The 23044-nt window shown below is 49.9% G+C and overlaps 1 protein-coding gene and 1 pseudogene across 1 annotated transcript; both read left to right on the top strand.

The window, feature by feature from the left end:
* Positions 1-1104: 1104 nt before the first annotated feature.
* Positions 1105-11164, top strand: LOC104349208 (fatty-acid amide hydrolase 1). Its single transcript, XM_086462130.1, has 15 exons — positions 1105-1275; positions 2588-2701; positions 3445-3588; positions 3917-4050; positions 5161-5367; positions 5792-5832; positions 6395-6519; positions 6733-6858; positions 8005-8102; positions 8485-8584; positions 8891-8931; positions 9764-9803; positions 10355-10463; positions 10799-10944; positions 11036-11164. Exons 1-15 carry the CDS (start codon positions 1105-1107, stop codon positions 11162-11164), a joined length of 1725 nt encoding a protein of 574 aa, XP_086318256.1.
* Positions 11165-14108: 2944 nt separating this feature from the next.
* On the top strand, positions 14109-22126 carry LOC104349209 (vitamin D3 hydroxylase-associated protein-like; annotated as a pseudogene).
* The last annotated feature ends 918 nt before the right edge of the window (positions 22127-23044 follow it).

The following is a 23044-nucleotide window of genomic DNA, read 5'->3' as shown; positions in this document are numbered from 1 at the left end:
GAGAGCTGCTCATCCTCAAACACAGAGCAAGAAGTCATAGGCCTGAATATTTCCGAGGCTTCAACACCCTTCAGCAAAGAACACCAGGATCCTGTGTACCTACAGCACAGTGTTTCCCTCCGAGGGAGCCAGGCTCCAGCACAAGCTGCTCAGGTGCTACTGGAATAGCCCTGATGGCCTGAAGTTTGAAGTAAAGCCAGTGGCCTGAGCAATAACACCAGGAAAATCAGGTCTAGGGGCATGTAACTCTCCATTGCATTTTCAAGCTCAGCATCTGCCTGGGGATGGCTTAGGCACAGCTCATCCTGCTGGGACACAGGGAGGGAGAAGACATCCCAAACCCTTCTCAACAAGTTTTCCACAATGCTATGGGTAGCATCTAAACTGGATGGCTTGAAATATTTGCTGATGAACTTTTGCAAGCAGTGAAGGTTTGTTAAGGACAGACACCATGTGGGGCTGGTGGCAAAAAAAAAAAATTATTTTGGAGTTTCCCTCAAAACTGAGTGCAAGGCTACAGCAAGCACTCCCCTGCCTGAGCAAGGATGACAGATTTCTATGGTGGAAGACGCAGCACTTAGCAAAGCACAGGCACACCCATGCTCTGCCAGCGACGAAGCAGACTGCCGGGCACAGGCTGGGACATCTGACGGTATTTTTTTTTCCCATGCAGCTGCCTGGCTTCAGGAAACGCAAAGGAGCCGGCTATCTTTGGGACTCCTCCCCCCCGCCCCCGTTTCTTTGATGCTCCTAGCCACGACTATCCCCAGAGAGGCTGAAAAACGACAGGGAGATCAAAGCCTCACTTGAGGCAAAACAAATAAACCTTATCGGAGAGAGACCACCCAACACAGGGAGGGGTGAGTTTTCATCCAGGAGCTTTTCCAGCTCCCACATCTTCTCCTCCTCTTCCCTACCAGTGCTGTCGCTCGCAAATCAGCAAACTGGTTAAATCCTTCCCCACGGAGCCCAACCCTCTCCCCGCCCGCGAACCCTCCCCAGGTTTTGCTTTCCCTCCGCCCCACCTCCTCGGCGGCGAGCGGCTGCCCTGGGCGCCGGGGGAGCGGGAGGAGCGGGGCGCTGGGCCAGCCAGCCACCCTCACCATGCGGGTCCCCCTGCCCGCCCTGCTCTGCGGCTCGGCCGCCAGCCTCCTGCTGCTGCTGCTGCGATGGCGGCGGCGAAGAGGGCTTTGGAAGAAGGTGAAGGAGGCTCAGCAGAGGCAGGAGCGGAGCTTGGTGCAGATGGAGATGGCCGTGCGGTGCTTTCGAGAGCAGGTGGGTGGAGTAAGGAGCGCTTCTTCCCCTCCACCCCACCCCGGGGGGAGGCTGTGGATGGGCAAGCCGCCTCCGCCCGGCGGGCGACAGCTCCTCACCCTGGCCCCTTCCCCTTGGCGTAGCCTCGGGGCCAGCGTCCGTGCAGCCCTCCCTGCGGGCAGGGGCGGGGGTCTCCCAGCGAGGAGCAGCTGCGGGGCTGCTCTTGCAGGGCTGGCCCGGCTGCGAGACGGCATCCCGGTTCCTAATATGGAGCTGCGGGGAAGTAGGTGGGGTTTTTCTTTTCCCCCTTTCTAACTCTATGTGTGCATGCACCCCACCCCACCTCAGCAGTGCAGCAGTCCCCTCCATGGCAGGGATGGGGAGGGAATGCTTCCCGGGGCAGCCGGTGCAGCGGGGGATAACGGGCAGCAGCGCAGGCGCCAGAGAACAGCAACCGGCAGCGAGGAGAGGAAAATCCCTGCCCCACGTCTGAAAGCTTCCCGGCCTCTTCCGCCATGGTAGGAAGCTCAGCCTGGCTGCTGAGGAGGCGGTAGGAAAAGGCAAGAGGCAGCGTGTTATCAGCAGAGGCCAAAGTGCAGCCAGGCAGCCCGGGGCCGCTGCCCGCAGGGACAAGGTGTGATGCCACCGGTGCCAAGGCACGGCGCCCAGAAATCCAGCTCGACTGCGCCGTGCCCACTACGATCCCGTCAGACTGCCTGACCTGTGGTGAGAGCAGATTCACTCGGGTTCAGAGTCCACAGATTCATCTTAGGGGATGAGGTTTGACGCTTTTTGCGTGGTGTTTAGTAGGTAGCAGGGAAATCTCTGCTGGCCCGAAAATGACCTGCCTGCTGTCAGACATGGGGCTCCCTGGTTTGTGTGCTTCACTGTAGGACATCTTGGTGATGCCAGGAGAAAAGCTGCCACCAGGTCTGGTTTAATTTCCTGCTGGAGCAATATCTACAACCATGCTGCCAATTCCCACTGTAATCCAGCAGAGAACATTGCACCGAGCAGTTCCCCCAGGCCTGGCCACGACCTGCCTGATCAAGGTTGCATGAAAGGCTTTCTCTTAAACAGCAGGTGCTTGGTGAGATCGGTCTGTCCAGGAAGACAAGGCTTTAGAAAGCCTGGGTTACTACTGGTCCTGCAGGTTTCACACCATGCTCACTGGTATCAGGTAGGAGCAGGATTGCAGTCTTGAGGCAGATATTGCATTTGGCCACTAAATGGCATATATTTTTTGGGTGGGTTACAGTGGGCACCAAGGGGAGAGGAGGAGCCCACCAGCTGAGGTAGAGGTGTGTCATTGCCTGTTCAACCTTTCCTGTAGCATCCTTCTGTGAACATGGTCTCCATCCTCTCTCTGCCTTTGCCGAAGCTCTGCAAGAAACTCCGTGATGGCTCCCTCCCTCCGGAGCACGTCTTCTATGCCTATGTGGGCAAGGTGAGGAGCAGGGGTGGTGGGGCAGCATCTCACTTGAGGTGGGGCTGGCTCTTTTTGGGAGAAGACCAGCATAAGGTTCAAAACCTGGTTCAAATGCTGCTGAGCTGTCACTGCTCGCTGGTTAGTGCTGGGCCCTTCTGCGCTTTTCTGTGAGTGAGTGGAGAGCTGGCCATATGGCTGCCATGGCTCTCAGCTTGGTTTAGAGTAAAACAGAGCAGCAAGCTTAGCATCTGGGGAGCCCACACCTTCCTGGGGAGCCCACACCTTCCTAGGGAGCCCATACCTTCCCAGGGGCAGGTATAGCTATAGGAAAGTTTCAGAGTGCTGCTGTTGTCTCCCCTCTATCTCCAAATGGGCTGGTAAACCTCAAAGACTTGGTGTCCACTTTCGTTCTCTACTTTTGCCATAATGCTCTCATCACCTCCTGGCTTCCCACTTTGGGGTTATCATTTTATGCCACCCCAGAAGCTCAATCAAGAGCATACCCTTTGGTATTCTGCTGGGCTGAGTGCCTCATTTCATCAGGCACCAGCTGGTGCTGTGGTCCCCCTGCGTCCAGACAATGTTTTGGAATTTGACATGAAAATGTCTTGGAAAAGAACAGAAAGGGCTGCCCTGACACCAACTGCTTGGATGGGGAGGTGGAAAAGGGGGAAGGGGCAGGTGTCCTTTGCAAAACAGAAGGCTCTTGAGCAACACTGCGGGCTGTGTCTCACCTGCGGGCTTTGCCTGCTTTCCCAAAGGCTCTCCAAATTGCTACAGAAACCAACTGCATCACGGAGTATCTGCAGGAAAGTGAGACCCAGCTCCAGAAAGCAAAGCTGACAGGGAAGCTGGGTTTGCTCTACGGGGTGCCTGTCAGCATCAAAGACTCCATTGACTGCCAGGTACCACCAGCATGATACTGCATGTATCCCAAGATCCCTGTGGTTTGAAGTTTGGTGGCAGGGAGAGGTTTGACCTCAGCATCTTGCTTGACTTTGTCATAGCTGATGTGGGATGGATTGCCCCGGCAGGTGGTGGGGTTTGTTGCCCATCTGCCATATGAGCCAACAGAGAAGGCTCGTCAGATTTACTGCCAATGCACTATGCAACGTATGTGTGATGGATGGGTTGTTGGAGGTGCATGCACCTGCTTACATATAGAGATAAAATTATGGGGGCAGGCGGAATTGCAGTCCTGCATTTGGAAACCTCATTGTCCTGTGTTCCTAGGGTCATGATTCCACACTAGGGTTTATAAAAAACCTCAATAAACCCGCAGCAGAGGACAGCGTGGTGGTACAAGTGCTCAGGAGACAGGGGGCGATTCCGTTTGTCAAAACCAACATTCCCCAGTCCCTCATCAGGTAGGTGGCTGCTCCATTCCCTCGTCATGGCGGCAGTCCTCCCTCCCTCATCTCCAATGAGGGTTTCTATCAAGTCTAATTCTCATTTTCCACTTCTTTTTCAATAACAACACCTGGTCCCCATCCTTCGTGTCTTTAAGTTTTAGTTAAAAAAACCAAACACATTTACACTAAGGATGAAAATTAACTCTAGTTCTAAATGAAATAAAGAAACAAAAGAGGAGAAGAAGAGAGAAAATGCTGCCCTTCTTTCCTGTGCTGGGTGTTTTTAAATCACTTTTTTTTCTTGTTTTTCTTTTTCCCCCAAATTAACCCCTCAGAGATGGTTCTGTTAACTATACAGGGCAAACACATATTCATGGAAGAGGAAGCTAGTTAGTTAATTAAGCTAACAACCTTAAATTATCCTGCCCCCAAACCTCCTGCTGTATCTGGCAAGACCACTCTTGATGTCATTGATATGGGATGAGGTCCAGTGTTGCTCTGCTGGATAGCCACCCTGCTAGTGTTCCTGTGTCCTGGCAAATGAACTCTGGCAAAACTTCTCCGTGGATCACTATTGCCCAAGCCGTATGAAATGTCTTCCTTAAGGTGATGCGGCAATGACTGACCATGTGTAAAAAAAGCCACACAAAGAGGTTGCCCCAGGGGTTATCAGATTTTGCACCAGTTCCTGGAGGATTCCAATATTCAAGTATCACTGCAGTTGACATTGGGCCTGTTCCCAAGCAGGGGCTCAGCAATGCCCCCCAGGATAGGGGTGCCTGGACCTTGTCCAGGTGAGCCGCTTTGGATGTCCTGTGGCACTCAGGACCACCTGAACAGGGAGGCTTTCCAGGAGACTTGATGTATTTCTGCTGCCAGAGGATCTGTGTGGGGAAGGCTTGACAACACTGAAATTAGCTGGCAGTGAATCCAGGTCCTGGGACCAGCATGAAAAGGCCGATGGTCTTCATGGGAGCTTTGGGAAGCTCCCTCAGACTAAGTGATGTCAATGTAATGAGAGAATTACCTAATTAACCTTCTGAAGGTCTTTTTGTAGTGACCGGGGTTCACATGAGCAGATATCTACTTTCCTTTCATTTACATTCTCTCTCTTTCTCTCTTTAGCTATGACTGCAAGAACTTAATCTTCGGTCAGACGTTCAACCCTTTGCTCTACACCAGAAGCCCTGGAGGCTCATCTGGTGGAGAAGGGGCACTTATAGGTGGAGGTGGGTCCATCTTGGGCTTTGGGACGGATGTAGGAGGGAGCCTGCGTTTCCCTGCTGCCTTCTGTGGGATCTGTGCACTGAAACCCACTGGGAACAGACTCAGGTACTGTCAGTAACACAGTGAATTCTGTGGATGAGATCCACCCACCACCCTACTAATCACTCTGCTAGGATGCTCCTACTTCTGAGGACAAGGGGAAACTTGGGAGGAACTGGGAAGGGCTCATTTCTTCCTCCTACCTGGACGTTTTCTGGGGCCTGTATGGAGGGAAGCATTTGTTCCCTCAACTGACATGGAGAAACCTCTGTTTGCATGCTAAGGGTGTGGTTGTTCCTGACTGACAAGGCATAAATCATTCTGTCCTGGGTTGGGTGTCTCTTGGGCTTCCCCTTGGCCCTTCCTTCTGCAACCTCTGCATCTGCAAAGGGAGGGCAGTGTTTTCATTACCACTTGCTATTGCTTAAAGCCTTTCCCTTCAATGAAAACTACTCAGCTGCTGTATTTTGTATGTTTCTTTTCTTTGCAGCAAAAAAGGAATAATTTCTGGTGTCCTTGGACAGAAGGCAGGTAGGAATTGATGGTTGTCCTGCAGGGAGGGCAGTAGGGCAATGGTGAGGACCTTGAGTTGGTTATGGGGGACCTTCTCCAAGATGTTCAGAGAGAAGCAGGTTCCCTTTCAGGGACTCTTTCAGAGAGCCACCCCCATACCGTGATTCCTGAGAAACTGGAATATCCATGAGCCAAGAGTAGTTGTGTAACACATAAACCTCAACACACCCTGTAACCCAGAGATTACTGCGTTGTTTGCCACTACTTCATGGGACGTGGGATTAGTAGTCAAAGGGAGTGTCTTACGTTGTCCTTGTGTCGTGATCAACAAAGATTTTGTTTATTTTTGTAAATCGTGAAATGAAGACATTGGGGCACATATTGTTGGATAACTCCATAACGGTCCACAACAATGGGCCTGCTGGTGGAAAGACACCTGTAGGCATCCTCAGCCCAATTCTTAAAGAGGAACTGTTGCCAACAACAGATTAAGTCAAAACAATGCCAAGAGGTCCTGCTTTTGCAGGACATGCCCTTGAAAGGCTCCCAGCCATGAATGCTCTGTTGTGGTCTCTTCCAGTGGTTGCAGCAGTGGGGCCAATGGCAAAAGACGTGGAGAGTCTGGCGCTGTGCATGCGAGCGCTCCTGTGCGAGGACATGTTCAGCCTGGACAGCACAGTGCCCCCCATTCCCTTCAATGAAGAGGTAGAGGACTTCAAAGGGGGCAAAGGTCTCTGAGAAGAGCTGCCGTTGCTCCGGCTGAAAATGCCAGTGGCTCATGGGAGCCCTCCAGGACCTGTGGGTGGGCACGTGGGCAAGAGAAGCGCTGCTTTCCAGACTTGCCCTGCAGCATGGGTGTACTGTTGGCTCCTGATGCCGCTGGCATCCTTCCAGCTGGTGCTCTCCCTTGCTCTGCAGGTGTATTCCAGCACCCGGCCCCTCCGCATAGGCTACTATGAAACCGATTTCTTCACCATGCCAAGCCCTACCATGAGACGTGCTGTTCAGGAGACGAAGCAGTTGTTGGAGGATGCTGGCCACACGGTAGGATGTTGCATGAACCCAATAGTCATGCTGCATCTGTTCTTCCTTCCTACCATCTTCCATCTTTGGGACTCATGGGTGAACATCAAGCAAATTTGGCAAGGAAAGGAGGCCTGGAATCCACTCAGCTTCCCACAGCTTTGATGAAAGTAGTTAGCTGCTTCTGGAAAAGAGAAATTTGTTATATTGCAACTTGCTTTCTCCTCTCAGCAGAACCTCAATGCTCTTTAGGTGCTGGTGAACACAAAAGGGAGCCCACCCCTATCCATAACACATGCTGGGGAGTAGACATACTGCTGTATGACTTGCCTGTAGTATGGGTGAGATCCACGTTGAGCTAGGTGCTGTACAACCCAGGTCCTGAGGCAGTGACCGCAGGCAGCTTACAGTCCTGGTGGTGTATTACTGTCAGCTCAGCATGTTTCCTGAGCCTGGTGGACCACCTCACTTCAGTGGCTGTGACAAGCTGATGTCCAAGAACTTGTTTAGTCTATCCTCAAGCCAGCTTCACCTCTTTTGCATCATATCCTTTGGCAAACAGTTCCACAGATCTACTGCATGTTGCGTGGAAAGCCACATCCTATTTTTGCATCTGGAAACAAGGACCTAAGGAGAATAGAAAAGGGCAGTTGCAGATGGCAGATCTTTTATAGCCAAGGAATGCCATATTGACCCAGACCCATTTCTAGAGCCTCAGGTTTCAGGGGTGCTGAGCAGAGGTTGTCTCCTTCCTCCTCTACCATTTCAGCAAGTCATCTGCTGTGTGTGAGGCATGGTTGTGGCTGCATGCATCCCCCTAACCCTTGCACAATGATCAGGAGTGAAGTGGGGAGCACAGACTCATGTTCTCTGTCACCCACTGACAATTTTGGAGAGATCATTGTGCCTTGGGCCTGCTTGAATATCAGGGGGCCAAGCCCATCCTGTATCTCCTGACTCATCAATTGTTGCTCAAAGGGAAAACGGCATTTTCAGGGAAGGACGGATGGGATGGGGAGGACCTGGTGGCCTCAGGTTCTGGAGGCTTTACTGAGGACTTGTCAGAAAATCCTCAGCCCAGCTTGGCTCATTGCGAGGCCTCAATGGCTTCTCCCACACAGCTTACTTGTGCTTGTGCCACTGACTTCTCTTCCGTTTTCCTTCCAGATGGTGCCCTTTGAACTCACGAATGTGGACCATGTGATCTTTAACTTCTGCATCAAGGCAGTGTTTGCAGATGGAGGCGTCACCTTTCTCAAGAACTTGTAAGTATGAACTGGAACGGTTTGGTGTCATCCATGCCTTTCTAAGAAAATCCTCCCTGGGGTCTGGCTAGCACCCAGATACAGGTAGCAGATCTACTGGATGTAGATAGTGCCTGATATGTGCTGGGATTTACTGGGGAGCTTACCATCAAGTGATTCAGATGAACCTTGAGTCTCTTTGGGATTGTTACCAGCCTTGACAGATGAAAGGAAGCTGGGTGCTGATATCCTATAAATACTGTGAGAATCAGGGGAGCCCGGAGGAATGGAGCAAATCTCTTCTTGTCATGTAGATATGGTGTTCAGAGGGGTTGGCCTTGTGAAAGTTGATCTACTGATGGCTTTCTAACACTGCTCAGCTAAACACCCTTTTCTCTTTCAGCAAAGGGGAGCTGGAGAAAGGCAGCGTGGGGCTGTTTTTGTGGTTGGCGAAGTCACCAAACTGGCTAAAAACTGTCCTCTCCTGGATTGCCAAACCCTTCGTAAGGTCCATTTCTTTCTAGCATAGATGGAGTTAAGCAATAGGTGTGAATAACTCATCTGCCATTGCACTAAGGCTTTATCATAGAGAAGTCTCTAGGCATTGCTTCCTGGCTGTGCTTAGACACATCTCCCAACTGGAGTGATGCTGGTTTTGTTCCTTCTTTCCCCACTTTGGGGAAAATCCATGAGTTCTGCCTAAGCACTGAGTCAACAGCTTGTATTTGTGATGGAGCTGTCTCAGAGGACAGGGCTAGGATTAATGTAAATTCTTTTCTTTTTTTTTTTTTTTACTTTCTCCTTCACAGGTGCCTCGATTTTCAGGTATCATAACAAGTATGAGAGCAAAGTGAGTAAATCTGAGCCTAAGCAAATGTGTGAAGATTGGGCTTTCTCTTTTGGAGAGCAGCAGTGTGTGCTACATTAGGAATACTGCCCCAGCTACATGTGTCTGAGAAAACACAAGGCAGAAAACACAAGGGTGGGAGCAAACTGAGGGCAGTTTATGTCAACACCATAACCGTGAAGTATTTGGCAAACTGTTCTAGTACTGAGGATGGGAATGAGGGCGAGGGTTCACAGCCTCTTGCTTAGGAACTGGATGAAGCTTGTGGGAATGAAATACAGTATCAGCTTCAGCACTGGTTAGGGCATCCATCATGCCATGAGGAAAGGACCCCTTAAGACAGAAGGAAGGTAAATGCATAGGGAAGGAAGCTTGCTCTTCCTTGCTGCAATGTCAGTGTTGGGCATTTAGTGGTGAGAAAGGACTCAAATCCCGTAGCACAGAGGGTGTATTTTGTGCTGTGCCTCCAAGGCAGTATGTCTGTCCCCACATCAAAGGATCAGTCCACCTCACACAGCCTGGCTTTTGAGAAATTAAGTGCCTGGGCTTCCACCTTCTCAGAACAGTGGCAGTACAGGGCTGGATACAGCCCAAAGCAGCACTGCACCAATCTGTCTTTAGTCTTCAGCCCTCCATCATGGGCAGAAGCAGAAATAAGACCCCCAGTCCTTCAGAGGAAAGCCAGGACTTTGCCAAAGTCCTCTCTTCCCTTGGCTTCAGCTGCAGGAGCAAAGCTAACCTGTGCCCATCTGTTTTTTGATGCTCTTCCCTGCCCCTAAAGCTGCTCTTTGCAGCACCTCTTGATGCCTTTCTTTGGTTTTGTTTCCTTTTTCAGCACAGTGGATGAAGTCTGGAGTCTTCATCATGAAATTGAGGTAAAGTATTGCAATTTGGGGTTCAATAGGTTTTGGTTTATTTCTCTTTGGTAAGAGGCAGATTCAGTACCCACCAAGGTTAGGAGATGATCAAGTCAGTGGTGATGTGAGGTAGGAACATACGTCACTCCAACAGATCTCACTTGGATGTGTAAGTTCTCAGCCTGTTTAAAGATTAGGACGACACAGACACATTCATGATCCTGAATCAGACCTGAATTTTCTACTCTACACTTGAAAACATAGGCCATCAGCTGTAGCAGACTTGTCTTCACTTCCATTCTGGTTTCCTCAAGACCCATGCCCGTGTCACAGATTGCCATATGCCACTGCACTCAATCTTTCCCCACCTCCAGTTTTAGCAGGATGGAGGGTGCTTTGGTGCCCTGGGAGGGCTGTTAGTCAAGCAGCAAAGGGTTGCTGGATTTTAGCAAGATCAGGCCTGATGTAGCCTGATGGCTGCTCCCGGGGAAGGGCCAAGAACCCATCTGGGCGCCGAGGAGAGCTTCAGTACACTCACCCCACTGACCACCAGTGCGTTTCCTCCTCAGGAGTTTTGCCACCAGTTCATTGCCCAGTGGAAAAAGCTGAATCTGGATGTCATGCTTTGTCCCATGCTGGGCCCAGCTCTTGGCATTGGCTACCCTGAGAAGCTCTCAGGTAGGACTGCTGACGGAGGACCTTTACCTCCAGTGTGCCCCTGCTGCAGCACTCCACCAGTATCAATGAGAAGCATTCCTCCTCCTCCCCTCACATCCCCAAGGCACTGGCCAGTGGTGGGAAGAGCTCGGCTCTTGGGGCAGCTGCACCCACAGATGGTGGGGTACACCCAGGACAACCGCTCCAGTGCATGTGGGAGCCAAGGGGCAGTTTCCATCCCGCAGCCCTTGAGTTCCCAGTGCAAGTACCCCATTAGCTGGAAGCTTGTGTGCAGGGAGGGGGGCAAAGACTTTCCCTAGAGCAGGCTGGTGCTGCAAGCTCCCCCTCTCCCCTAGTGGCAGTCAGCTACACCATGCTCTACAACGCCTTGGACTTCCCTGTCGGTGTGGTCCCTGTCACAATGGTGACGGACGAGGACGAGGAGGAGCTGAAGGGCTACCAGGGATACTTTCGGGACTGGTGGGACCGGACCTTGGCAAAGGTGAGTGGTGCCTGGTTCCCTAGGGTCACAAGCATCTCCATTCCTTCCCTTGGACATCTCCCTGCCCTCTCCCCCTCTGTTTGTGCCACAGGCTTTTCGTGGCAGCGTGGGGCTGCCAGTGGCCGTGCAGTGCGTGGCCTTGCCATGGCAGGAGGAGCTGTGCCTCCGGCTCATGAAGGAGGTGGAGACACTCGTCCTGAAGAAAAACAGGATCGTCTGAGTCCCGCACGCTCACCCAGAGCAGGATCCCAGCTAACATCAGCACAGGTCATCCTTTGGTCTGACTCGCCCACAGGACTCATGTTCCCCTCGAGGATGTGGTGATGGCTGGGCTGGCTGCTGGCTTTGGGATGCAAAGGGAAAGCAAGATGAGCTCTGCAGTGATGCAGCACTTCCAGTCATTGTTCTAATACAGTACTTTTGTTATCCAAAAGTCTGTTATTTCAGGTCTATGTTGGGGGGTGGGGTGGATTTTAGTAACCCTCTCAACACCCCCCAGGGAAGTGCAAGAACATGATTTTTCTCTTACAAATGGGGAAACTGGGGCACGGGGACTGGTTTTGTCCCAAGACATTCAGACTCCTACTTGGAGTGCTGTAGGAAAAGGGATTTTCCCCTCCGTCCTCAGCTCCCTGAGGACAAAATCCGGTGTTTTCCCTGCTGCAGACCAACAATTCGAGGTCAAAGCTGAGCCTGCCTGCAGGCTCTGGCAAGTGGGGAAGGAGCTGGCCTGCTTCTCACAGTGCAGGGCTGCTGGCACCCTGCATGACATGGAGGGGAAATCTGGAGTGGTCACTAACTCCAATCTCCTCCAGACACCTATTCCTGCTTTCCCCAGAGCAGAGGTATGAAGTGCTTCAGCTCACGGTATTGCATGTATAAAGCAGTGTGCCACGGTTGGCTGGACAGCCTGCCCTGCACGCCCTCTCCTCCCATTTGGTGGAGGGGGCCATGCCAGCTTTTCCAGTGGGGTTTTCCAGCCACTGGCAGACACTGATAACAGGATTGGCAGTGCTGGCTGCTCCCAGCAGGTTTCCAAGCCCGGCAGGTTTCCAAGGGTGACCCAGAAAGGGATACCATGATGCAAAAGGGTTTTCCCAATTCAGCAGTGTCACAAGCAGATTGTAAAAAAACTCTGGTAGGGTTTCTAGTTGTTTTTTTTTACTATATTATTGTTGTTTAAACCAGAGTTGTGCAAAAGCATGGGGCTGGGCAGACAGATTTATCCCAGCCTAGGATAAAGCAGCCCCCACGACCCTGATTCTTTATCAGCAGGCTTTGAAAAAAGGAGGGAGGGAACTCCAGGCATTCCAGGACTGAATGCTATGTAAAGCCAAGCTCCAGAAGAGCCTGGGTAGGGTTTTTCACCAGTTACAGGTGCTCCCTGCTGACACTGGGGTTTATCTGTTTGCATTTTAAAATTCAAGCCTGGAAGAGCTTGTCCCAGGAGAGATAACGCCACCTGCACCCATGTGCTCCTGGAGAGCCAAGCACTGCATTGCTCTGTTAGTTTAACCGCTCTCTCTCTGGCACAGAGGTGTGCAGGGTGCAGGAGTCCAAATGACTGAAACACCAGTGGACCTGAACCAGTGAACGCCTCACTGAAAGCCATGAGCAAAGATCTCCAGTGAGCCGTGCCCACTGCCATGGGACAGTGCACCAGGCAGGGCCAAAGCTGCTGTGTGGCTTTGGGGACTTGAGGTTGCCAAAAAGGGCCAGCTGCAGGCTGCTCCCAGACCAGCCTGGACAGAGGGAGGTTGGTGTGAATGGCAGCACTGAAGCTTAAGGCTGGGATGAGGCAATGAAGACCACATCCCTGCAGTCAGTGAGGAGAGGTTGGTGACATCCACATCAAGCTGTTTAGCTCTTTTTGCTCTCCTTCCTGGCCGAACAGGGAACAGGGAGGATCCTCCTCCCCTTTCCAGTCAGCAACTAATTTCTCTACGAGGTCTTGCTTCTTCCCTGATCTCCCTCCCTGCTGCCACAGGAATAATAGCATGGGTCATGTCTGTAACAGATGAGGTAACGTGATAGCAGCATGATCACTTGCTTTCAGTCCCCAAACAAGACCTCTCCACCAGAGAGCAATGATTACCCTGGATGCAGCCTCCTTACAAGCTCTGCTACCCTACCTCTTGGAGCAGAGCCAGCTTGTCTCCAGATATGGCAATGCTGCCTTGCATCTTGGCAATGAATTTTCAGACATCTCCTGCTCCTTCCCCGTAGGTTTGCAGACCCTTGAGGGTTGAGAGAAGTTTGATTTTTCAGTCCCTCCTTTCTATGCTCTTGGAGGCAGTCCCATGGGTTTGGATCACCCATGGCAAGAGGCAGTTCCCGGGGCTGGCAAGGCTGCATAGTCCAGCTTCTTTGCCTTGTGCTGGATGGAAGATGGCTTAGAAACTGGAAAGCAGATAGGATACTGGGTCCATCAGAGAGGATTTCCCCAAAGTGCTCACCCACTGATCTGGGTTGCCAAAAGGCTTTTCAAAGGGGCTTGACTTGAAAATGATGCGGAGCAGTCGTACTCCTTGAAGGTATCTCCAGATAGCTGCTTCCACAGTGCCTTTTGAGAGTCACAGTGTCCTGCTTGTACCTTCATACTCTTGTCTCTCCTGTGCAACCTCTTCTCCAACAGGTGCAATTTCACCCCCTGCAGCAGATTCCCCAGGACAAGCAGAACTATGTTGTCTCAGGCTCAAAAGGGCTGCACGTGCTGCTGCCTGACGGATAGAGGTGGTGGCTGAGCGCCTCCAGTTAACAGCCTTAAGTGCTAATTATTAGACATGGGCATAGTAGGGATAGCCCAGACCTGGGGTTTGCGGACATTCATCTTTGTTAATCATCAGCTCTGTTCCCTGTCTGTAGCTAGTACAGCAGCAGCCAGTGGCTTGGGGAGACAGAGCCTTGGGGGACACCCCCCCAAACCCAGTGTGAGCTGAGCGGACTGCTTTGCAGCACAACCCACGATGCTTCTCCAGCAGGCAGACCCTTTCAAAGTCCAAGGTCTAGAAAGTCCATTCCTGGAGTTAATGCAACTCTGCTTCAGAGCTGATCTTGCACAGCAGTCAACCGCATAGTCTGCATTCGTCAGCCCTCCTTAGGAGAAGATGCGAGACCCAGGTGTCTGTAGCTGGACCAGAACAGGAAGGGCTGGGAGAGAAATCATGACCCAAGAGTGACTGTGGCAGGTCCTAGATCCATTGTAGGGTGATCTTTCCACCCTCTCGGTTCTGCTCTGCAGTTCAGCTGCAGCCGTTGCACTATCAAAATGGCTGGGACGTAGGCAGATCCAGCAGAGGATGGAGGAGATGAGGAGGACACATGATCTGGCCCTGGAGCGAATGGAGAAGGCAGTTCACAGGTTTAAGCAAGAGGTAACTTGGCAAAAAGTGTGTGTGGGAGGAAGGGATTGTATTTTGTGTAACCAAAGAAATGAGAGAGTGCTGATTAATCCCTCTTTGAATGTTAGCTAGGGCATGTGCATGTTTTGGATCACCACCAATTTTTTTGAGGGTCACCACTCTCCATTTTCACAAAAAACCCTCCCATAAAGAAAGCATAAAGGAAGTATTTCTTAATACAGACCCATTAAGGGAATCCTGAGGATGAAAGACGGATTGGAGTTTGGAACCCTCTGAATCAGATCACCACCCTAGAGCTCCCTATGCCCTTTTCTCCTCATCCATCCCTACTGCCAAACCTTTTGTCTCCTATCCTTCTCATCTCTGCCCCTCCACAGGGACCTGTCTGCCTCATCATCCTCAAAATACAGCGGGGGCTTCACATCCCTCCAACAACTGCACATTGGTGGCCAAAAGCTGTTTCCTCCTGCCCATGCCCAGGTAAAGCACTGGGATTTTAGGAGGTCAGGTCCTTGGATTCAGGATTTGTCTTAAACTCATAATAAATACCACCTACTATTCTTTCCTTGGGAGGGAGCCCACACAGGTTTTTTTTCCCATGTTAATGATAAATTTAGCTGGTTGAATTCCTATTCAACACATTGTCTATGAGTTACAAGGGCGGTGAAGGCCTGCAGCAGAGTAAACAGGTCAAACCTCTCTTACAGGTTCATGCAACTCTCCAGTCAAGAAGCAGTTTTCTGCCTGTTTGGTTTCTTCATGAACTAAGACTCAGCAAATTCCCCGTCAGCAAATTCACCTCAGCACATGCAGTGCTGTGTGGGAGGTCTGCATTTCTATAAGGAATGTCTCCTAAAACTCTCCATAAGGTCATTGCTGGGTGGATGTTAGAAGTGGATATTTGCAGCCTCAACACCAGACTTTTCTATTGTTTTCTTCCCTCTGCACCCAATTTCTTACCCTTTGCAGAACCCAGGCACCCAGACTGCACATGTCCTCTCACTGACGATGGTGGAGGTGGTGCAGAAGCTGAAAGAGGGGTCCCTGTCCCCAGAAAGTGTCCTCTACTCCTAAATGGGCAAAGTGAGTGATAGCTCCAGCATGGGAGAGATGCTGCAAGGCTGTTCTGCAATGGGGGCTTTCAAATCAAAAACCAGCTCATTTGCTGAGAGAACCAGCAATGCCAGGAATTACAATTTGTCAATACTGTGATGGCTGAAGGGTGGCTTATGGGCAAATAAGTAGACAGAGATCCAGGGCAGAAAATTACTTGAGCAAGAAACATCTGAAGTTTATAGGTAAGGACTGAATAATGAATACTGGTGGTTTGAGGAGATCAAATTTTCAGCTTAAAAACTCAATTTAAATACTGTTTCCTTCTTTCCATCCATTCATCTGTCTTGCTGACCTCTATTCTGGAGAGGCTTTGGAGGTGACTCAGGAGGTGAACTGCGTGATAAACTTCATTCATGGCTCTGAGGATCAGCTCCAGAAACTGAAGAAGCAAAAGAAGTGGCTGCTCTATGGCATTCCCATCAGCATTAAGGACCACATTAACTGCAAGGTACATCCCTAATTTCCCTGCCTCTTGGCCTGGGGCTCGGAACAGGCCAGGACGTCCCATCTTCATCAGAACTGGCTGAGAGTTCCTTCAGATAAGGATGTTCTGGACCAAATATTGTGGGACCAGCAAACCTGCCTTTCTTCTGATGAAAATTTTGTTTTCTGCAGAAATTTCTAACCTGCTCCCTGAAGTAGTCAGGTCCTGTTCTGCCCGTGAGAAAAGTTAGGTTGGAACTTTGTCACAGGAGGACTTATGTCTGCCACAGCTCCAAACAGCATCTCTGCTAGTATCTGAAGAGCTTTGCTTCCCATCTCCAAGGGCCACGTCTCCTCTGGAGGGATGGTGAAGTTTCTGCGCTAAGTGAAGGAAGAAGACAGCATCATCATCCAGGTTGTAAAGAGCCAGGGGGAAATCTCCTTCATGAAAACCAGCATCCCACAGATGATGATACAGTAATTGCATGTTCAGCCTCATGAAAATGCTATGATATGTGACTCTAGCTATCTGAGAGCGTGTGAGCCCACATGCACAAGCTCCCACCCTTGTCCAAGCTAATCATGCACATTGAGTTAATTGCCTCCTCATTTCAATCTGAAATGGTTTCTCTTATATTTGATGCCTCTTTCTTCTTAAATTCAGCTGTCCCAACAAATCTACTTCGTGCTGATTCTACCCGCTGGGATTAATTCCACACTCATCCCTGCACAGATGCTCTGTGCCCTGTATTTATGGTTTGCAGAGACAGAAGTACCTAACTCATCTGCTGGACTTCTCCCCAGCTATGACTGCAGCAACCTCGTCTTCGGCCAGATTCTGAACCCTCTCAACCACCAGATGAGCCCTGGCTTCTTGAAAGGGGAGGGAGCTCTGATCACAGGGGGAGGCTCCATCCTGAGCATCAGGTCAGATGTATCTGCCTGCTGTTCAGCTTCTGCAGACTCGGTGGGCTCAAACTCACAGGCAACAGGATCAGGTATATCCCAACATCTGTCCTCTTCTTCCACCCACCATGGAGGCTGCAAAGTGTCCCCTGCAGTGCATCAAACTTTTCAATAGTGTCTGTGGTTTCCTCCAGGTTTAAGTTAGCACCCTAACCTGCCTGTTTCCTGGTGTCAGCTAGGCCTAAGGGCTCTATTAATGACACGTGATTATCTCCCTCTGGAAGCTGAAAGCAAATACTACAGGGTCATCTCCTTTTCAGTTGTTTTCCAGCCCTTGCTTTGCTTGTAAGAGTTTTCTGTTTATCAGAGGTGGTTTGTTTACAGATGACGAATTAGATGCACCAGGGAAAGGAGACGATAAAAACTGTCTCTAGACCCTAGCAGCTTATAGACCACAGAATTCTTCCTAGCCTAAAAGGTGTCAAGTCTGCAGGACCTTTTTGCCCTCCTAGATGTTGACTAGGGGCAAATGGAAAGTCTGCAACTCAGCATGCTGACCTGCCTTGCTGCAAGAGCTGCTGCTAATCTGCTTCTCCCACTAAGTTCCTAGCAAACTGGGTGTGGTTTCTCCTATCATAGGAATGAAATCAAGTAAGTCCATCCAGATAACGTGTTATTACTGTCAAGTCTTTGCTTCTTACATCTCCTTCTGCTGCTGAAATGCCATTGAATGTGCTTGCTCGGTTATGTGTCTCATGGCCAGTCAAAACCGGCAGTCTATTAGACCAGAGCCTGCCTTATGCTAATACCTTTTTACACCATTTATTCTGTTCTTGGTGGTGGTAGGTGTTGGCTGAATCTGAGCAGAATTGAAGCAACACCCATTCATGCAATGCAGTGCATAGCAGTGGGAAATGTGAGATGTGCATCCCAAAGACCTGGGATATTTCACTGGAGATGCTTCCAGGAGACTGTGCTGGCTTCAGCTGCTGCCAGGCTGTATTGCTGTTGGCAGGAGGGCTGCAGTTCTTGTTCCTCTTGAGTGAGCCTTGTGCCTGTAGAAGCCTGGCCCAGAAGGTCAGCCTCAGCAGGATGCCTCTGCTCTGAGAGTTACAGATTGTCCCTGCTGGACCTCCTTGCTCACTTCTTGCACATTACACTCGTTCCCCAATCCTCTTCCCTGGCCTGACTGAAACTCTTCCATCCTGGACCCCTACCAGTAACTATGAGACAGCACCAGCTCATCTGCCTGCAGTGATACGACCTTTGTGCTTTCAGTGACAGGGATTCTGGGGCTAATGGCGAGAGATGTGGACACCCTGTCCCTCTACATGTAGGTGCTGCACTGCAAGGAGATGTTCCAGCTGGACCCCACCGTGCCCCCCGTCCCCTTTGATAGGAGGTAAGGCTCAGAGGCAATCCCAGGCCTCCATTTGCCTATCAACAAAGTGAGATCTTGGGAGATTCCTGTCTGGTTTCACATCTCAAGATACTGAAGGACCAAGGGAAGCAAGCGTCCTTCTGAACAGGGGGAAGCCAGCATAAGCAGCCATAAGAAGCAGCTACACAGGAGGTTTGGCAGGTCCCTGTTGGCTTGCCCTGATGAGACCTGCCAGAAACTGACCCCTTCCCTTCCCAGAAATGTCCAGAACAAACGTGTTGGCTCCATCATGGCCCATCCCTAAAGGAGCTGATTTCTCTTGATCAGAGGAATTCACCCTTCACACTTTTAGTTAGAGAACCTGATTCAACAGTCACTGACCTAAGAAATCATGACCCTTTGCCATTAGCTCTCTGCTTCTGCCAGCTGCTCACATCTTTCTGGCTCAGGTCCTAGGATCTTTCAGTTGTCCCTGACACCCAGACAATACAGACCAGTCACTTACTCTAGAGGAACAGCCCCTGAACTCTCCATAGCCAGGTATCCCAGACATGTGGTCTGTACAGATGCTATCAGACCTGCCATCTCAAAGTTGGGACATGTTTGCATGGCAGGAGGTGTTGTCGGAAAGACCATACCAAGGACCACTGCTGCAGACCTGTGTTCTGGACAACTCTGCTTTCCACCAGCCCTATTGCTCCCATCATTCATCCAACCCAGAAGACCTCAGTTGCTGCCTCCCTGAGCCCTAGGAATGGTCTGATCTTGTACATCTCATGTGTGCAAGTGATGGCTCCTCACAGGTTTACACCAGTTCAAAGCCACTTCAGATTGGGTGTTATCAAGGAGATAGCTACTTCCAGCCCTTGCCCAGCATGAAATGGGTCATACAGCAGACCAGAAAGCTTCTCCAGGATGCAGGGCATATGGTGGGCTTTCATGCCTGTGGTTACCTGGAGCTGTTATCCTGCTCCTTACAGAGTTTGCACAAGTCACTTCCCATCTCCGCTTTTGCTGCCCATAAAACATGGACCATCTCTCCCTCCTGCAAGGATCCTGAAGAGGAAGGCACATGCAACAGGGTTTTTCACAAATCAAAGTGATCTTGCTTATGTTCCTGGCCTAGCAGACAGAAGAATCACCTTCAGATATCTCCAAGTCACCCTTTTCCAAAGCACTGTTTTTCCCATCATGTTGGTATTCCCATAAATATCAAACTCACAACAGTTTCCATGATCCCTTAGCTGCTAAACACAGTTTACAGATTTCTTGGTGGGTAAGTGGGAAGGGATTCGGAGCAGTTGATCCCTGAGGGACCCCTTCTAGCCTAAATTATTCTGTGGTTCCACCAGCGGGAATTTCTATATGGGAGCTGTTCCAGTGATGCAAATTAATTAAAAATAGTTCATGTTTTGAAGCCTCTAAAAATTCTTCTCTGATGTGTGGAGGAGTGGAGCCTGTGCTAGGTCACAGTATGTGTTAATGCCTTGGAGACAGTAAAGGACAGTGAGCAGATGCTGCTAATGCAGGTCCCTTTGAAAATGAGGTCTTGCTGTCCTACAGGAGCAAGGAGGGCCTAAGCTTCCCACCACTTCCCACTCACCTTATAGAAAGGCAGGGCTCTATGAATCATTCATCTTTGTTGCCTCTTGAATGGGGATGGTTTTCTTGCAGCTTCTTTCCTTTGCACCGACAAACATGGACTACATGGTAGACGAGCTGTTCACCAGAGGGATTTTCTTGGATGGTGCTTCTCACCTGGTCAACTGCTTGAGAGTAAAACTCCCATTTCAGTGTGGGCCATGAGACTTGGCAGTGTATAGCCAGTGGTTTCATCCAGAGTGTTTATATTCCTGTGAGTGCAACTGAGCAACAGGCAGCAGAGGAGCAATTTCTGGTAGGATGAATTTAGAATGAGCAGCAGCTGTTTCACAAGAGCAGTTCACACACACAGATAATATGGTAGGGTAATAAGATACCGTGTGTCAGCAGTGCTGTGGCAACTGGTTTTTTTATGTGTGTGATTAGTCCATGGCACATGGGAAACATTACACATTACAGAGCTCCCTATGGAGATGTGGTGGGTTAGCTCTGGCTAGTGGCCCAACACCCACCCAGCTGCTCACTCACTTCAAGGTGAAACATGGCCACGGTTGTATATGGCCCTATCGCTGCAAAGCACTCCAGAGCCCTTATAACACTGACAACATAGGCAGTAAAGTACTTATTTCTCTATAACTTTTCCAGTGCACATTTACACCTGAGCATCTAAACCCCACGAGCATCTCTTGTTCAATGTTCCAGACTGAAACAGGCAGATTTTGTCTTCTAACAGCTCCCTTCTAAGACAAACCCTGCTTCAGAAACAGCACTTCTGTTGCTATAACTATGGCACAGGTGGTTTGTCCTGACTTCTCCTTCACTCTCTGCCCTTCCAGCAAAGGAGACATCGTGGATCCCAACCTGAAATCCCGGTTCAATACTTACAGGCTTCCTGCTCTGGTGAAAAGGATCTTGGCTATCATTCTGAAATTCATAGTAAGTGTGTGGATGTGTTCTGTGTTATAGGAAATCTGCAAGGTGGGGAAGTTTCCACGTGCGGAGAGGTAGGCTGCTCCCCTCTGGGATTGCTTTGCTGCTTCATATTAAGTGCCTGATGGGCTTCATAGTGAAATACACTTCGATACACTTAGTCCCTAAGCTCCGGCTGAACTTATTAAGTGGGTCTGACAGCCTTTTGTGGGAGTTTTGCATGGGAAGGTCGAAACATGATCCGCTTTCAGGAACCCATGAGCCGTACAGCTCATCCAGCAATGGGCCCCGAGAGAATGGATATCACTAGCAAGGATCTAAACAGCATCCCTACACCAGCGCTAGCAGTGTGGTCTAAAGCCTTATTGGCATGGGTTGTTGGGATTAAATATACAAATCAATGTGGGAGTAAAACCAGTTCATTGGAAACCACCCCTGTTCTTCAGAGCCACTTCTGCTAGGACAAGAAGTGTGTCCAAAATGCAATTGCATGGTAGATAGCTATTTCCATTGCATTGTTGTTGACTAATCCAAAGTTTTCCTCTTCCCACTGAAAGTACCCATGAATCGCTCATGATCTCAGCACTCTCTGAGTAGGGTAAGAAGCACTGAAGTAGCTCTAGGGAAAGAGGATGCACACAGATGTGTCCACTGGTTCATACAGATAGATGCCAACTTGCTTTGCAAAGCCCTGTCATGGAGCTGTGCAGCACAGGCTGAGCCAGATGAATATGAGCTGCCTTGGCACCACCTGGGCTTAGCACAGTGTTATCCAGGGCTATGCAGCCAGAGATTATTTTTAAGAACTCAAGCTTCCTCGCCATGGCAGGGCTAGGGTGTCTCCATGGAGATCAGCACAGAGAGATACGGGCTACTTTCCTCATCAGGTGGATTCATCCTGAGGGTGGTGAGGCACTGGAACAGGTTGCCTGAGGAAGTTGCTGATGCTTCATCCCTGGAAGTGTTCAAGACCAGGTTGGGTGGAGCCTTGAGCAATCTGGTCTAGTGGGAGGTGTCCCTGCCATGGCAGGGGGCTTGGAACTAGATGATCTTCCAACCCAAGGTTCCTTCCAACCCAAACTATTCTATGATTCCAGTAGCCAGAGCATTCAGGTGCCAAGTTAATGCAGAGGTCTCTGCTCACGGGTGCAGTGTGGTGTGAAGACAGAGACACACCAAACTGGAAGCAAGTGAATTTAGAAGACTCCCATGATCTTTGGTGGCATGCTTTTAGTGTAAGCTCTTTTGATGTACCTGTAAGCACGTCTGAACCCAGTGGAATCAGCTGGGTGATACTATAGCTTGTTCCCAGAAGGGTCATGCAGTTCCCATAACAATGGACTGTCTGTGCATTTTGTTAATTGTTTTCTGCTGCCAAAGTCCCAAAGCTGATTGATTCTGCCACCTTTCCAGATCTGCCAAAAACCTCTGGGATCAGCATGGAGCAGTGGCAGAAATGTGATTTTTTTTTTTTTTTTTTTTCCTTACTGAATATGGTGAGAGATGCCTGAAATTTCTAAGCAGTTGCTTTGAGCTCTGTGATGGATTCGGGGCTGGAAATGGGTTATGTGGAAATAAAGCAGCTAGGCTCTTTGAAAGTCAAGCTTTGCAAGAAGTTATAAGAGCCCAAGACAATAGATGTTCACGTGGTGGCCTCTACTTATTGGATGATGGTGAAGAAAGTTTATCCTTTGCTCTGCATTTTCTAAGCAGAAATAGTATAAGAAGATGAGGCTTCATTTTTTCTACTTTCTCTCTCTTGGTGAAAATCCTTCATTTCAGTCATTAGGTGCTATTGTCACAAGTAAGACCATGCTTGAACTATTGAGCAGAGACCTTAGGAGTCAAAAATTGTGGTTGTGAACTCTTTGGCTTAGGCGGATTTCATATGAACTCATTTGGGGAGTTCTGTGCTGCCCACAAACCAACCAAGGTTCCTCTTTAAAACTAGTTGAGTTTTATGCTTGCATTTGTTTTTATTGGCCAGCTTCTCTCCTCCCTGCTCTAATGGTTGGAAATCTTCATGTTTCCCGTGCTGTTTATTCTCTTCCAGTTTATCCTCATTTTATTCCTGTCCTTGAGCTTAAATAGTGCCTCTCCTCTCTGGTATTTTCCACTGCTGCCCTGTCCTTGATCTATTTATAGAGAGCAATTGTATCCCCTTTCAGCTGGTGTTTTGCAAGGCTGAAGAAACTGAGCTGTTTTGGTGTCCTCCCACAAGGCAGGATCTGTGTTCCCTGGGACACCCTTGCAACCCTCCCCAAGAAGAAACATGCCCCCAGCCTACACGCAGCCAGTCACTTGATGGATGTGCACACTCGCTTGCACGTCTGACAGATTACAGGGCAGAGGAAAAACTCCTACAAACCTGCCTCATCAC

Source organism: Leptosomus discolor, chromosome 3 (assembly GCF_034619465.1).
Source record: "Leptosomus discolor isolate bLepDis1 chromosome 3, bLepDis1.hap2, whole genome shotgun sequence".
NCBI lineage: Eukaryota > Metazoa > Chordata > Aves > Leptosomiformes > Leptosomidae > Leptosomus > Leptosomus discolor.
Note: the sequence above shows the minus strand (reverse complement) of the source record. Positions and strands in the feature narration are given on the sequence as shown.